Source organism: Lolium rigidum, chromosome 2, assembly GCF_022539505.1.
Source record: "Lolium rigidum isolate FL_2022 chromosome 2, APGP_CSIRO_Lrig_0.1, whole genome shotgun sequence".
Lineage (NCBI taxonomy): Eukaryota > Viridiplantae > Streptophyta > Magnoliopsida > Poales > Poaceae > Lolium > Lolium rigidum.
Window position 1 is genome coordinate 249,651,063 of NC_061509.1, and position 14,118 is coordinate 249,665,180.

Here is a 14,118-nt window from a genome sequence, read left to right on the forward strand (position 1 = left end):
AATCGAGACGAACCCTAACCGCGCCATCGTTCTTCTCTCGCTGCCGCCACCGTCGATCTCGAGCACCGCCGTCCTCACAATCTCCCTCCACCAACATCCCCTCCACTAGCCCCCACCTGCCCCATACACGCCGCCGCGTGGAAGCCCTGGACCAAGAGGACCCGTACGTTGTCGCCGCCGTTGGAGACGGGGACGTCGGCACCACGGCCGTTGGAGTAGGGGACATCAGCGCTGCCGCCGTTGGAGTAGGGGACGTCGGCACCGTGAGGTTTGGTTCCCTCTCCCCTTCCCTCTTCCCTTCCCTCTCCCCTCCCCCTGCCCTCTTTGGTTCTCCTCCAACAAAGAAATTTTGTTCAACGAAATCCTCCAATAGTTCTCTGCTCGTGTGATTACATTTAGCATCAGTTTCTAGTTCTTGTAGTAATGAAATTGAAACACAATGCAATAGGGTTTGAAACTAATTTTTCTAGTGTTGGTTTGCAGTTCTGGAACATTATTAGTTCTTGTAATTTGTGGGTCTTGATGCTTGAAAATTGCATAGGTACTACAGATGCTAAGTGTGTTAGACTGATGTTATTTGCAGCATTTTGATAAAACATGAAATTCAAATGATTGGGCCAATTATCCCAAACCTGCAGTGAGTTATAATGGTAGCTGTTCAATGCAAATGAAAATGTAGTAATTTTTAAATGAACCATATAGCAAGATGTTGGCTGCCTGAAATTCTATAAATGTAGTGCCTTCTATGACAATGCTCTCTGGTTCATTTAAATTCTATAAATTCTCTAGATGTTGGCTGGTTGATATAGCAATAATGCTCTCTGGTTCATTTAAAAAATGATGAAATGAACACTTTAGGGTTCAATTCATTCTGTGTTTCATTTAAAACAAAATAAAAATGATGTACATGGTTCTCTGGTTCATGCTTATTCTACTGGAATCAAGTTGAAAATGAACTTTATATATGTTGGTTTAGTTGGTTTAGATGAAATGCAAATGAAGTAGCTAGCTAGGTTCATGTTTCTTAGGTATGTTCATAATAATATGATGGTTCTCTGGTCAAAATAATTTAGTAGGTTTAGTTAATAAAATTTGCTAGCAGTACATGGTTCATTTAAATGAAATGAACACTAGTTGGCAGTAGCAAATGCTACTACTGGTTTAGCTACTGGTTTACTTAATTTAAGAAGAAGAAATGCTATGTTCATTCTCTGGTTCATTTAAAATTGTGTTTTTGCAAATATATGATGTGCTGTTGCAAATGGACAGTAGCTAGCTAGGTTCATTTAGTTGATTTATAATTGGAGCTTTCTGATAATCCACAAATGAGAAATGACACATGTGAGCTTCTCTGGTTCATTTAAAAGAAAATGAAAATTGGTGCTATGTTCCTTATCTGGTTCATTTAAAACAAAATGAAAATGATAAGGTACCTAGTGTATTTTGTATAAGTGGGTACAAGCTCTATTTGGCACTGTTTTAATTATGTAGCCAGAGAGTAGCATGGTGTTGATGTAAAATGGTTATGGTTTTTATTTAGTGTTTGAATTCTGGTTTGAATCCAGGGAATGCCTAATCATTATGTTTAATTTTCTAAACTCTGCAGTATTTAGATGTTTGGTATGATAGTAGCAACTACAGAAATAAATAAAGAAAAAGGCAGTAGTTGGAAATGTTGAGATGGATATGTTGTCTCTCGGTTGTATTTGTTATACTAAATGCTTCGGTTTGCTTCAGTTGAGATGGAAATGTTGTCTCTCGGTTGAGATGTCAAGTGTTCACAAATGAGAAATGACACATGTTGTTGCTATGTTCACTCTCGATGCTGGTTGGAAAAGAAATGAAAATGAAAAATGTATCATATATGTGAATTGCATTTCTGTTACGGGGATTGAGTTGCTATTGAGTGCCGGAATGTCGATTCATTTCCGTTCCCGGCAATTCTAGCACTCGGCATGACCAATTTTTAGCAAGGGTCATGCCGAATTTTTCCGTGAATTCTAACTCTTTTTCATCTTCTATTAGTGCAAGCCACCATGTCGTCTCAAGAAGAGTTAGAGGAGCACTACAATAGGCACTTCTTTAGGACGGAGGAGGATGCCGAGGCCGCCGGTGTTGGCGGCGACGAGGACCATGAGATGGAGGATGCCGCCGGGGGTAGTGCCGACGAGCCGAGCGGCAACGAGGCAAGCGCCGCCGCCGGGGTAGTACCTACGAGCCTAGCGGCGATGAGGCAACCGGCGCCGCCGGGGTGGCGGCGAGACAAGCGGCGACGATCCTAGCGGCGCCGCCGGGAGTAGTGGCACCGGGACAAGTGGAGCCAAGAGGCCGCGGAAGGCAAGGCGCCAAAACACGGTCGGCACCGGCGGAGACACGATCACGAGAGGTGGACCCCGCCGGTGGTTTGCCGGTGGAGCCTAAGGATGTTGCCAAGGGGTACGGCAACCAACCGGCATGTATCCTCCGAGAGGTCGTCAATCTCAACGAGACGGACCTCCGAGCTGAGAGCAAAGCGCCTTTGCGAGCCCAGCTCATTGCGAGGTTGCACGCACGATACAAGTTCCTAGGCGACTACGCCTCCGGTCATCAAACCAACAACATTGTGAACTCACAAGCCCTCCCGAAGTTCACCAAACACCTCAGCAGCTATAAGTACATGGTGCGGAAGCTGATTGCTGAGGGCAAAGGTTTCGAAGAGGTCCACTCCGCCTTTCCGCATGTCACCCAGGCGGACTTTGATGCTTTTGTGGCCAATGAAGAGCTACAAGCAACCAAGAATCGCAAGTTGTGGGGGAAGGAAATGCGGGAGCTTAACATCGGCAACCACAACCTTGGGAGCCGTGGGTACGAGGGAAAGGAGCCCTATTGGGCGAAGGAGGACGAGGCGTATGTAAATGCCGGCATTGAGAACCCCTGGCTCAAGTACAAGGACCCGCTTGAAAGAAGATTCATCGGGTCCCGGTACCATAAGAAGAAACTAACCGGGGAACTTGTCACGGACCCGAAGGTCGTAACCGACATAATTTGGTTCACGAACGACCGAGAAGGTCCTGGCGTTGGAGAAAAAACTGGTAAGCAATTTACCGGTTTTATTAGATCAAGTATCGTTCATATAATAGTAGCAACATTTCTAAATGGTTCGAGTTTCTTCCGCAGGAAGAAGAAAGACAAAGACTTTCTCAAGCCTCCCAAGGTGACGAAGGCTCCTCGTCCCAGGCGTCGACGGGCAGGGTAGCCTGGGACAAGCCTCTCGTACGGGCGCTAAACATCGTTAATGAGCATTCACCGACGAGAAGGCCGCATAGAGGCCGTGTGGCTGGCGCCGGTACAGGCTACAAGCATGGTCACTATGGCTTGTCGTCTGCGGCCGATAAAAATGCGCGTAATGAGAGGAAGCAGCGGGAGGCGGAGGAAATGAGGGAGTCAATCCTAGCCCAAGTCCAAGCTGGTTTGGTACCGCAACCGGTACCGCAACTCAAAGCTACACTCGTACACTGAAGTCAAAGCTGAAGTCGCCGCTGGAGTCCAAGCAGATTTCAACGCTCTACAAGCGTGGTATGAGGGTGGCAAACAAGGCCCCCCCCCGAAAATGCAAGTGGTTAGCTTCAACGGCAGCAACTCGATGGTGCCGCCGTCCGCCGGCAATGACAATGTTATAATGGAGACTCCTCCGGCCGCCGGCAATGTCGCTGGTGCTAGGGATTCACCGTCCATGCCGGGTAGCAGCCCCTCCGTCACTTGCACGCCCGCCGCCGCATGTGCTGGCCCGTCGACATTAGCCGAGCTCAACGCCCTCACGGTAATTAACTAATGTGTACATCAAGTTAATATATTAGTTTCGTCATCCTTGCCCTCTCTCTAACGCCATACACATGTTCTCGCAGGCGCTCTCGACGCCATGCACCTTTTTGATGAGAGTAAACGACGAACTCAAAGACGTCGCGAGGGGGTCCATCATTCGGCCCCTGGATAAGAAGTGGCACACACGAGATATGGCGGATGACGTTTACCGGGTTGAAGTGGATCGGGCGTTACCGGGCTATGAGGATTTGTTTCCTCCTAATCAACCGCATGGTGCCGATGACGATAGCCCGTTGAATCCGGCCTCACCGAAGGGTTGGGTACTGCTATGGCCGAAGACCCTAATTCGGATCAACACCTACTCGGGGTCGACGGCAAGCAAAGACAAGCACCTTGCGGCGCCACATGTCAGCGTCCCTCCACGACGGCCCGGCGGCGCCCGTGGTCATCGCCCCACCGAACGGCCAGCTGCGCCGGAGGTCAGCGCCCCACCACAACAGCCAGGCTGCGCCGGAGGCCGAGGAATATGAACGTGACAACTTCCAATGGGATATTCCTACGTCTTCACAAGTTGTCCATGAGGATGCGCCGGGCTTGAAATATGTGTGCTCCAAGAAGGCTGTTCGATTCTCAAGAAACGGTCGATGAGGAGGAAAATCCTGAGGAGGTCGCCACCGCCGCCGTCAAAAATATGTTGAGCCCAAACACACTCCGTGCTACGGCCACTACGGCGATGGATGGTCCAGCACTACAACCCAAGAAGAGGAAGAGGGCAAATAAGAAGGACGCCCAAGACAAGGCGGCGGCGGCCAAATCCAAGGACAAGGTCCCACTCGTTGACAAGTTGCCAAACAATTGGCGACCTCTCGCATCACTTGGGTCAACCGATGCTTGCCGGAGCATGTCGTGAAGAAACTCACCCCGGATATGAGGAGCTTGCATGAGACTGTCTTGCATGTGGAGAACCTTCTTCTCAAATCAAAAGATCCTGGTTACCCTCTCTTCGTGGCGAAGGTGCCAACTGGCATGAACTTCGTCGAGAAGTACCCCGCGGACTTGTGCTTCATCCGGTTCAATGACATCTTCAGCATCTATCGCATGCAAGCGCTCCACTTTAGTGTGGTTCGCCTAGTTGCTCTTAGCATGTCTTCCCAGATTGTTAAGGAGGGGACGCCGACCATCGCGATCATGGACCCCTTCTATATGCGGGAGAGCATCATCACGCAACCCCGGGGATCGCGCGATTGCCACCCGGCGAGGTCGAGGATTTCATGCTCGGCGAACATTAAGAAGGGCGCCATTCTCATCCCTTACTTCCCCGAGTAAGTAATCACTCGCTAGTCCCCCATCACCATTCTATCCTATATCTCCATTTGCATTTCCAAAGGTTAATCCGTGTGTTTTCCGCAGAGACAAGTTCTGCACCCTCATCGTCGTGCACCCGCAACACTCGCATGCGGTCTATCTCGACTCGGGTAGGGACCGCAAGAAAGACTACTCCCACATCGGGGCCCTTCTCAATGATGCTCTCACCGGCTTCGCCAACAAGGCAGGCCCCCTCAAAGTAGAGAGGAAATCCCGAGGAGGCTTCGTCTTAACCCACACAACCAACTTCCCCTGCCTCGGGCGATCGACGCCCGACAATGGGATGGACGCGTGGTACGCCATCCTTCGGATGCAGGAGTACATAAAGTACGCAGATGACATGTTGCTGCCGGATAATCTCGGAAACAGGTTTGCAAACATGGCGGATGTCCCCGATAGAGAGATTAGAAAGAAGCTGGGGTCGCATCCAGCGGTTCATTTGCACGATAATCCTGCAGGATGTCAACAATAGGTCTGGCGAGTTCTTCTACGGCTATGGTCTACCACCTAATGACGAGATAGACCTCCGCTTGGAGATGTCGCGTGATGAGAGGCCGTTCAACTCGCTTGAGGGCTGCCGTCCATTCCCCCCTAGGCGTACAACCTGATCCTACGACGGGAACACTTGCTAAAGCTTGAACGATATGTCCTTGAGCTTCCGTACTGTAATAATTGCTATATATTCCCATAGAATCGACTAGTTGCTTTTATTTAGTTGTATGAATGTGCATGTGAACATGTGTCTGTAGTTTCATTTACTTTGCTATATATTTCAAGATTATGGCGTACATAGCTTAATAATTATTTGCATTTACTCGACCACTACTTGCCTCGTATTTGGAGTTCGCCGATGATTAGAATGTTCGGTCAATCGTACACTCGGGGGTGGAGCCGATGAGCCTTGGTGCGACGGCCACAAGTATCAATCTATTGTGCATCCTACCTAGCCTCACCGACTCCATCCCTGGATGTTAATATTTGTTTCGACCGACAAAGTATGAGGCACGCTATTTAATTCGTACTACTTGTCTTCTATTTGAGTTCGCACTTCTTAATTGCATTGGCCGATGATTAAAATGTTCGGTCACTTGTACACTCCGGGGTGGGGCCAGTGAGGCTTGGTGTGATGGCCACAAATATCAATCTATTGTGCATCCTACCTAGCCTCACCGACCCCATCCCCGTATGTTATTATTTATTTCGACCAACAAAGTATGAGGCACATGCTATTTAGTTCATACTACTTGTCTCTTATTTGAGTTGGCACTTGTTCATTGCATTGGTACTAACGTTTTACTTGTCTTGTGAATGGAGATGCCGACGACATATGTCGTGTACAAGGGAGGGTTCCTGGAGTCTACGACGGTCGGGAGGACTGTCGGAGACAGGTGCACCGTTTCGGCGGCAACAGCTACAAGGGATACCCCACTAGGGTGGAGGCGGAAGGAAGATACGCCCGTTATCTAGCGGGAGAGATGAGGGACATGAGGAGGAACCGGATGAAGACCATGGCCTTCGTGATGATGGTCATGACCATGTTGGTCATGTTCTATGTGATTCTAGTTTAGGTTAGGACCTACATTGTGAGGTGTATGACGATACTTGTGACGACTATGTACCAAGACTTCTAACTTTGTGAAACTTCGTCGTTCGGTGTTGCATATGCACATGTGTTGTATGAATCAACACATTCCGAAACGAGACTTGCGTATTTGTGTGCCGATACCAGAAATGAAACTTGGCTCTCTATGTGCTTCTCATATTGCATGTAATACTGTATAAATATGAACTGCGTTGTAAATATATACTGCTGTCAAATATGTATTGTAATATGCTGGAAAAAGCTGGAAAAAAGAATTTTCGAATTAATTGCCGGCGCACCTAAATGACATACTGCCGGCGCACGTGGCATGCGCCAGTGCTGGAAGCACTACTGCCGGCGCACCTGGTTGTGCGCCGGTGGAATAGATCTTTGCCGGCGAAGCTTGGGTGGTGCGCCGGCAGTAGCTGAGATATCGCCGGCGCACTACCTGGTGCGCCGGCAGTGTCCATTTATCACCGGCGCGTTCGCACCGGCGGGCTCGTGGTGCGCCGGCAATGGGCGTTTTAGGTGCGCCGGCAATGGGCCTTTCCCTAGTAGTGAGTGAGACCAAGCCGGTATCCCCAAGAGGGGTATACCGGAACCTGGTAAAGAAGATACCGGAAAGAAGGGCCTGTCGGCAGGACTGGTCAAAGATTCTCTTCAGAACAAGAAGACAAGGATGAGCTAAGCAAAGCGGCTTTAATCAGAGCCCTGGCGCCAAAGAGAGAGATGACGCTGAAAGAAGCCGGAGGACGTCAGCGTCCCTGATTAAAGAAGACTCCGGCGTCATCTGTGATTAAAGTAGCTTTGTAAAGTAGTTTGTCCAGTCAAAGATGCCATTAGGGTTTCTTGTTCTGTAAGCCACCCTCTCCCCTATATAAGGAGAGGGGGTACTGCCTCATACAGGCGCGTGTCCACAGAGGAGAAGAGACGATAGAACTTGTATCTAGGCACCTGTAATCATGTTGAGATCAATGAAGCAAGCGATCTAGTAAAGAGTTCTTCCTCTTGTCTCTCTTCTTGCTAACCGGCCTTTGGTTGTGTTCTTGAGGAAAGCATCCGGAAGTTCATCCCATCTAGTCGCAAACCCTCCCCCGAATCCTCTAGCGTCCATTCGGCCCCAATCTAAGCCATCCCATGGCATCTGTCTGTTCGCCACGACGACACACACCATCCACGCCTTGCAAGGTCGCTGCCCCCTCCTCGCGCCGTCAGCTGAAGAACCGACGACGTGTCTAGGCAGGAAATAGACCCGCAGCCACCACCACCACCACCCATCGCCGGAGAGGCCATGGAGGGAGCAGCTGCCGCCGCACATCCAGGGACATCCGCCCCGAACGCCCACATATGAGCAATCAAATCCTTGGAAATGTGGCTATCAGAGACTTGAACGTTCATATGCACAAACTCCTCCCAGGTTCCTTCCCTAGGTTGTGGTTGAACCAAGTCACCATATGGTAAAAAAAAATCTAACATTTCGAAATATAATTTTTTGGTAGAGGCAGCATACGCATCCGGGAGCCGAATTATATTTCTAATATAGAGAGAGAGATTATTCATAAAGAAGACAAATCCAGGGGAATTGTTGTGTCTACATATATGTACAGCCGTTGAAGCATCCACGTGGAACTGCAATCAGATATAGGTCATTTCTTCTGCCTACTGTAACCCCAAATTTCTCGGACATGTCTAGTGACTCCGGGCTGCCCTCGCCAGGAAGCACCCATTTAAAGTGGTAGATAAGGTTTGCCAAAGCTAACTCCAAGGTTGATGTGGCGAACATCATCCCTGGGCACTGCCTTCGCCCAGCCCCGAACGGGGTGAATTCGAAGTGTGCCCCAACATATTGGATGTTATTGTTCTCAAATCTCTCGGGAATAAAATCTTCAGCATTTTTCCAATACGCTGGATCCCTGGACACTGCAAAGGCGTTAATGAGGACAGTGGTGCCTTTTAGCATGTCATAACCCAGAATTTTGCAGTCATTTCTAGTCATCCGGGGGATTAGAGGGAATGGTGTATGTAGCCTAAGAACCTCCTTAATGACCATGCGCATGTAAGGTAGCTCGGGAATGTCTCTGGTTGTAATGAAAGATCGATCTTCACCTAGCACCTTCCGGATCTCTAGATATGCCTTCGTCATGACATCAGGATGACGAACAAGCTCGGACATGGCCCATTCCAAAACAGTTCCTGTGGTATCTGTTGCACCAGCGAATATATCCTGGAAACAATGGTTATATACGGTACAAATCGTTAGAGATTAAATATGTGTGTATTGTCCAAAACAATTTATCGTGTGAAAAACAATACCATAGAGATATATGATATGTGGTATTTAAAAAAACATAGGCATATTATTTTTAAACCTTAACTTCAATTTTTTTTTGAAATGTGGGCAAAAGCTTTACCCAATATATAATTAAGAAGAGAGTTTACATGAAAGTAAAAGTCGAGAACCATATTACAAGTTACTCTCCCGGCATCAAACTACCCAATCTTTTTGCACCCGCTAGAACCCAAAGCCTAGCTTCCTTTCTAATATTCTTGAAGATGATGTGTGAGGGCGCATGCTTGCTCTTGAAGACCCTATCGTTTCGCTCAATCCAAATCTCCCAACACATGAGCACAGCGAGGGAAGCCATGGCCTTGCCATTTTGCCCCGTGGTCATCATATTCCACCACTCGGGGAAAGTGAGGTCCTCCTAAAGGTTAGTGTGAAGCTCAAAGATATCCAACCAATCTTTGGTTTTCATCCAAAGCCGACGGGTGAAGCAACATTGCACAAAGAGGTGAGTAACAGACTCCGTACATTGCTTGCATAGAGGACAAAGACTACAATTTGGCCATCCTTGTTTGGCCAAACGGTCGGCCGTCCAAATTCTATTTTGGTTTACAAGCCACGCGAAAAAATTCATGTTGGGTGACGCCCAAGCTTTCCACACCGACTTGTGTAGGCTAGAGAGAGTAGATCCCAAAAATTGCATTTCATAGACGGACTTTGCTTTGTATTGGCCATTTGAGATGAGCCTCCAAACAATGTTATCCTCCACGTTTTCAGTGAGTTGAAAATTGTCACCACCCGAAAGAAACCCAACTATTTCGGTGCGCACGAGCCTGATAACTTGTTGATGGATAAGACCGAATGACCATGCGATATGACATACTCCGGACTGATATTATTTTTAGAAGGTACGATTACTCTTCACGTTACTAGTAGCATGGGTTATCCCAAACAAAATGTGTGGGTCTGTTCTTAAAATGAATTTTGTCGACCCTAAGAAAAGATGGTTGAAAATACTCACAATCAATACGGCGAATATACTCTCTCTGGTTAGGGGCGATTCCGACGAGTCCTCCTTCTGCAGCCTCAGCAACACGTCCACCAGGTCCTCGTTGTCGGCGCAGCAGGCGACGTCACAGGCCGCTCGCTCGGCCTGCTGCTTCCCCTCGATGACGTTTCCGATGATGTGTTGCATGCGGTCATAGCTTCTCTGTAAGCGGCGCGCGTCGATGCTGAACCACCGTGCCAGCCGTGATGACGGGAAGAGGTTGAGGAGGGAGAAGCCGCCTAGCAGAGTGAGCATCACGTCCAGCTCGCGGATGTATTCCTCCTGTTCTGTAAACTTGCCGCCAAACGCTGCCCGCGACACGACACCGTTGCTTAGCGCCATCACCTTCTCGCTGATGTTGATTGTGCCGCCGGTGGAGGCGGTGTCGGCGACGTAGCGCAGGAGGTTGCCCACCTCCTCGGTCCTGATGCCCTCCATGCGCCTCACCTGGCTGGAGCTGAGGAGCTCCACGACACATACCTTGCGCATCTGGCGCCAGTGGTCGCCGTAGGGCGCGAAGACGATGCCCCTGCCACCGCAGCCGGCCATGTCCTGCGACGTGGTGCTCCGACGCTCAGCGAACACGGGGTCGTTAGTCTTTAGCACCAAAGCCGCCGCCTCGGCGCTGGAGACAACGACTGTCGGGACCTCGCCTAACTTGAGCAGCATCACCAGCCCATAACGGCGAGATAACTCTATTAGTCTGCGATGAGGTAACGTGCATATGACATGGTGGAGGGCGCCGATGATGGGAAGAGTCCATGGACCAGGAGGAAGCTGTTGCTTCGTGTGTTTGGTCTTGGGGCGGGAGACGGAGAGCTTGAGGAACCAAAGGGCTAGCAGAGTGGCTAGGACTATGAAACAGAAACTTAACGGCGCCACCTCCATTGCAGGCAGCTTAGCTTGTAGTGATAACTGATAAGTTGATAACCAATCTGCTCCCTTCCGTGATATTTATGGAGCGACTGCCCTTCCTGGCACGTGTGATCATTCTCTGCCTCTACGTTACCATTGGTGGCTAACTTGTTTAGAAAAAAAACCCACCTCCCCTCCACTCCACTCGTGTAACCCTCCCTTTGCCCCCGTTCGGCCGCCAGCGGCCCCTCTAGCCCCTCCCGGTGCACCTCCCCTCCTGCTACCGCCGGAGGCGTCGCTAGGCAAAGCCCTCCTTGGCCGCCGGTTGGGTTTTGGCACCACACACTTGCCGGGGCCTTCATGCAGCGGTGGTGAGGATGGCGGTTTCCAGGAGCATGGATTGTGGGCGAAGGCGTCAGGTGGTGTGATTTAGGTGGGTCCGATCTAGGCCTAGATGGATTCGGACAAGCCTCGACCTATGGCACCTTACATTTCGTTGTTCAATGTCAACATACGGTTGTTCCTAGGCTTCATCCGCAACATGAGGGAGTCGGGCATGGCGGTGGTGGCATCCTCCTCCGCCGGAGTTGGTCGGCGGGTTGGTTGTGGTCGGCGGCAAGTTGGGAAGGCGTAGCTGCCGGTGAAAACCGAGCTCCGACTATGGTAATGGTGGCTGATTGTGTTGTTCTCGCGTTGATACCTTGTTGAAGGCTTCTTTGCAAACTACGTCTCCTCACTCGTGTTGCTCTGAGGAAAATCTTAGATCTAGATATCCTGAATTGGATAATGTAGACGCTTTCTACGTCGATCTCCCTCATGAAGGTGTTGTTTTGGAGTAGTTGCTCGATGGTGCAGCTATGTGCATCTTCCTTGTCGACGTCGGCGAGTTTCGGCGGCGTGGCGTAGTGTGTACTCTGTGTCACACCTGGTCTGATGAACTAGCGCATGGCGGTGGTACTGTCTGGCGCCATGGTGACGTTGATGACTGGCCTGACAAGTTCTGGATCCATGTCCTGAAGATGGTTGGTGGAGGCGAGTGTCTCTTGGACCTCTTTTACTCGATGTCGACATTCGGTTGTTCCTAGGCTTCGTCCGCAGCATGAGGAAGTCGGGCATGGCAGTGGTGGCCTCCTCCTTCTATGGAGGTGGTCGGCTGGTTGGTTGTGGCAGGTGGCGAGTTGGAAAGGTGTTGCTGCCGGTGAAAATCAAGCTCCGACGATGGTCATGGTGGGAGATGGCGTCGTTCTCGCGTTGTTACCTTGTTGAAGGCATCACCTTTGCAAACGGTGTCTCCTACTCGTCCTGCTACGAGGAGAACCCTAGATCTAGATATCCTCGATCGGATAGATGTTTTGAGCGTTGATCTCCCTCATGAAGGTGTTGTTTTTGAAGCAGTTGCTAGATGATGGAGGCAAGAGGTGGAGCTAGTGCATCTTCCTTGTCGATGCCGGCGAGGTTTGGCGTGCAGCGTGTACTCAGCGTCGGACGTGGCTTGATGAACTCGCACATGACGGTACGTGGTCCTGTCTGGCACCATGGTGACTTTGAAGACTCGCCTAACAAGTTCAATGCATGGACCCATGAAGATGGGTGGTGGAGGAAAGGGTCTCTCTTAGACTGCTTTGCGTTCCTGGATCGTTGTTAGGCGGTTTGGTGAAGCCTCCGGTGTTTGAATATGTGCGTATGTGTGAGGTATGGGTATGCGGCCCCGACATGGCCACCCCCTTCATTATTTTTTAGGTATTGCGAAAACTGTGTATAGTGAGGTGGCTTCCAATTTATCTATATATTCTCTTTGTAAGGCTCAGTTAGATAATATATAAACAAGAAAAGCTGTATGCATCGCCTATGGTTTCAAGCTCCATTTCGTAAAAAAAAGCCTCTTAAGAAACTATTAGTGTTCAGTAATATGATGTAATCACATAACATTAAACAGAAGGCCGTAGCCCTGCCTTAAATTAATAAGGCCGTTGCCGGCAAGAAGATACAAGATGCTGAAAACCAGCTAACAGGAACCGAAAACTACAAGCAAAACAAGAAAAAGGAGTGAAACACAGCTTGAGCTCCGAGACCATTGTCCAGTCTTGTGATCCGACTAGAGAGGCGTCGAAGCTGATGAAGAACGCCGCCATTGAGGGAAACACACCATCGTCAACCTCCGAGGCCAAGCAAAGCCCAGGCACCATCCGTTTCCATCTCCAAAGAAAGCTCCCTGCTTTCTCGCCCCGGATCGGAGGGCACCGTACCTGTCGGAGGTAGATCGCTCTCCCTGAGCACGCATGGATAATGGGAGTTACCGCCATGAGGAAGACTCCGAGCACTCGCCTCGCCGCGCCGCCACCCACGAACATCACAGCCACCCGCAGCACAAACCACCAAACCGAACCAAGCTGCTAGGAGTAAGCGAAGACAGTGCAAACCAGCCTCCGCCGAGCTCATCCACCCAAACCCACAATCTCAAAACGGCGCCTCCAGCGAGGGAACGGCACCACCCGGGCGCCGCCACCGTCCAAGCTAAAGCTTTGGGATTTCACCCGAGATAGATAGGCAGGGAGGGAGGGGGTTATCACCTCGATGTCGCCTTCAGGAAGGAGAATGGCGCCATCAGCGTCGTCGACGTCGCGGCCGCCACCGTCGGCCAAGGGTTTCCCCCGGTCCAGAGCCCACATCCGCCCACACTCCGCAGCCACCGGGGGCAGTCCGGGGCCGGGAGGTGCGAAGAGCACCGCAAGGAGGGGAAGCCACCGTCTTCAGATCTGGCCAGAGGCCCAACGGGGCGACCTCCACACCACGCCCACACCCGCCGCCCCCTTCACTGCCCGCACGGCCGAAGGAAGCGGACCGCAACATCAGCACCGGCCGCCCGCCGACAGGCCGGCGGTGCCCCACCGAGCGCCCAGGGCCGCCGCCCTGGAGTCCTGGCCCCAACCCGGACGACGGAGGCCTTCAAGCCCCGGCCACCACCTCCCAGCGCCGGTGAGGCCACACCGGAGAGGGGGACGGGGGGATCGGGCCGACCTCGCCCAGCAGTGGAGGCCACCCCCGCGCGGCCGTCGTCCTCCCTACAGCAGCGCACGGGGGGCCGGAGGAGAGATCCCCCACTGGTGGAAAAAGGGCCTTTGGTCGCGGTTCGCAACTGCCATTAGTCGCGGTTGCGCAACCGCGACCAAAGTAGCGCGACTA

General features: G+C 50.8%; 1 protein-coding gene across 1 annotated transcript; it reads right to left on the reverse strand.

The window, feature by feature from the left end:
- Nucleotides 1-8,332: 8,332 nt before the first annotated feature.
- Nucleotides 8,333-10,988, reverse strand: LOC124688505 (germacrene A hydroxylase-like). Its single transcript, XM_047222175.1, has 2 exons — nt 10,054-10,988; nt 8,333-8,972 (listed from the first exon to the last, which is right to left on the reverse strand). The coding sequence occupies exons 1-2, from the start codon at nt 10,966-10,968 to the stop codon at nt 8,340-8,342; spliced, it is 1,548 nt and encodes a 515-aa protein (XP_047078131.1). The 5' UTR covers nt 10,969-10,988; the 3' UTR covers nt 8,333-8,339.
- Between the last annotated feature and the right edge of the window lie 3,130 nt (nt 10,989-14,118).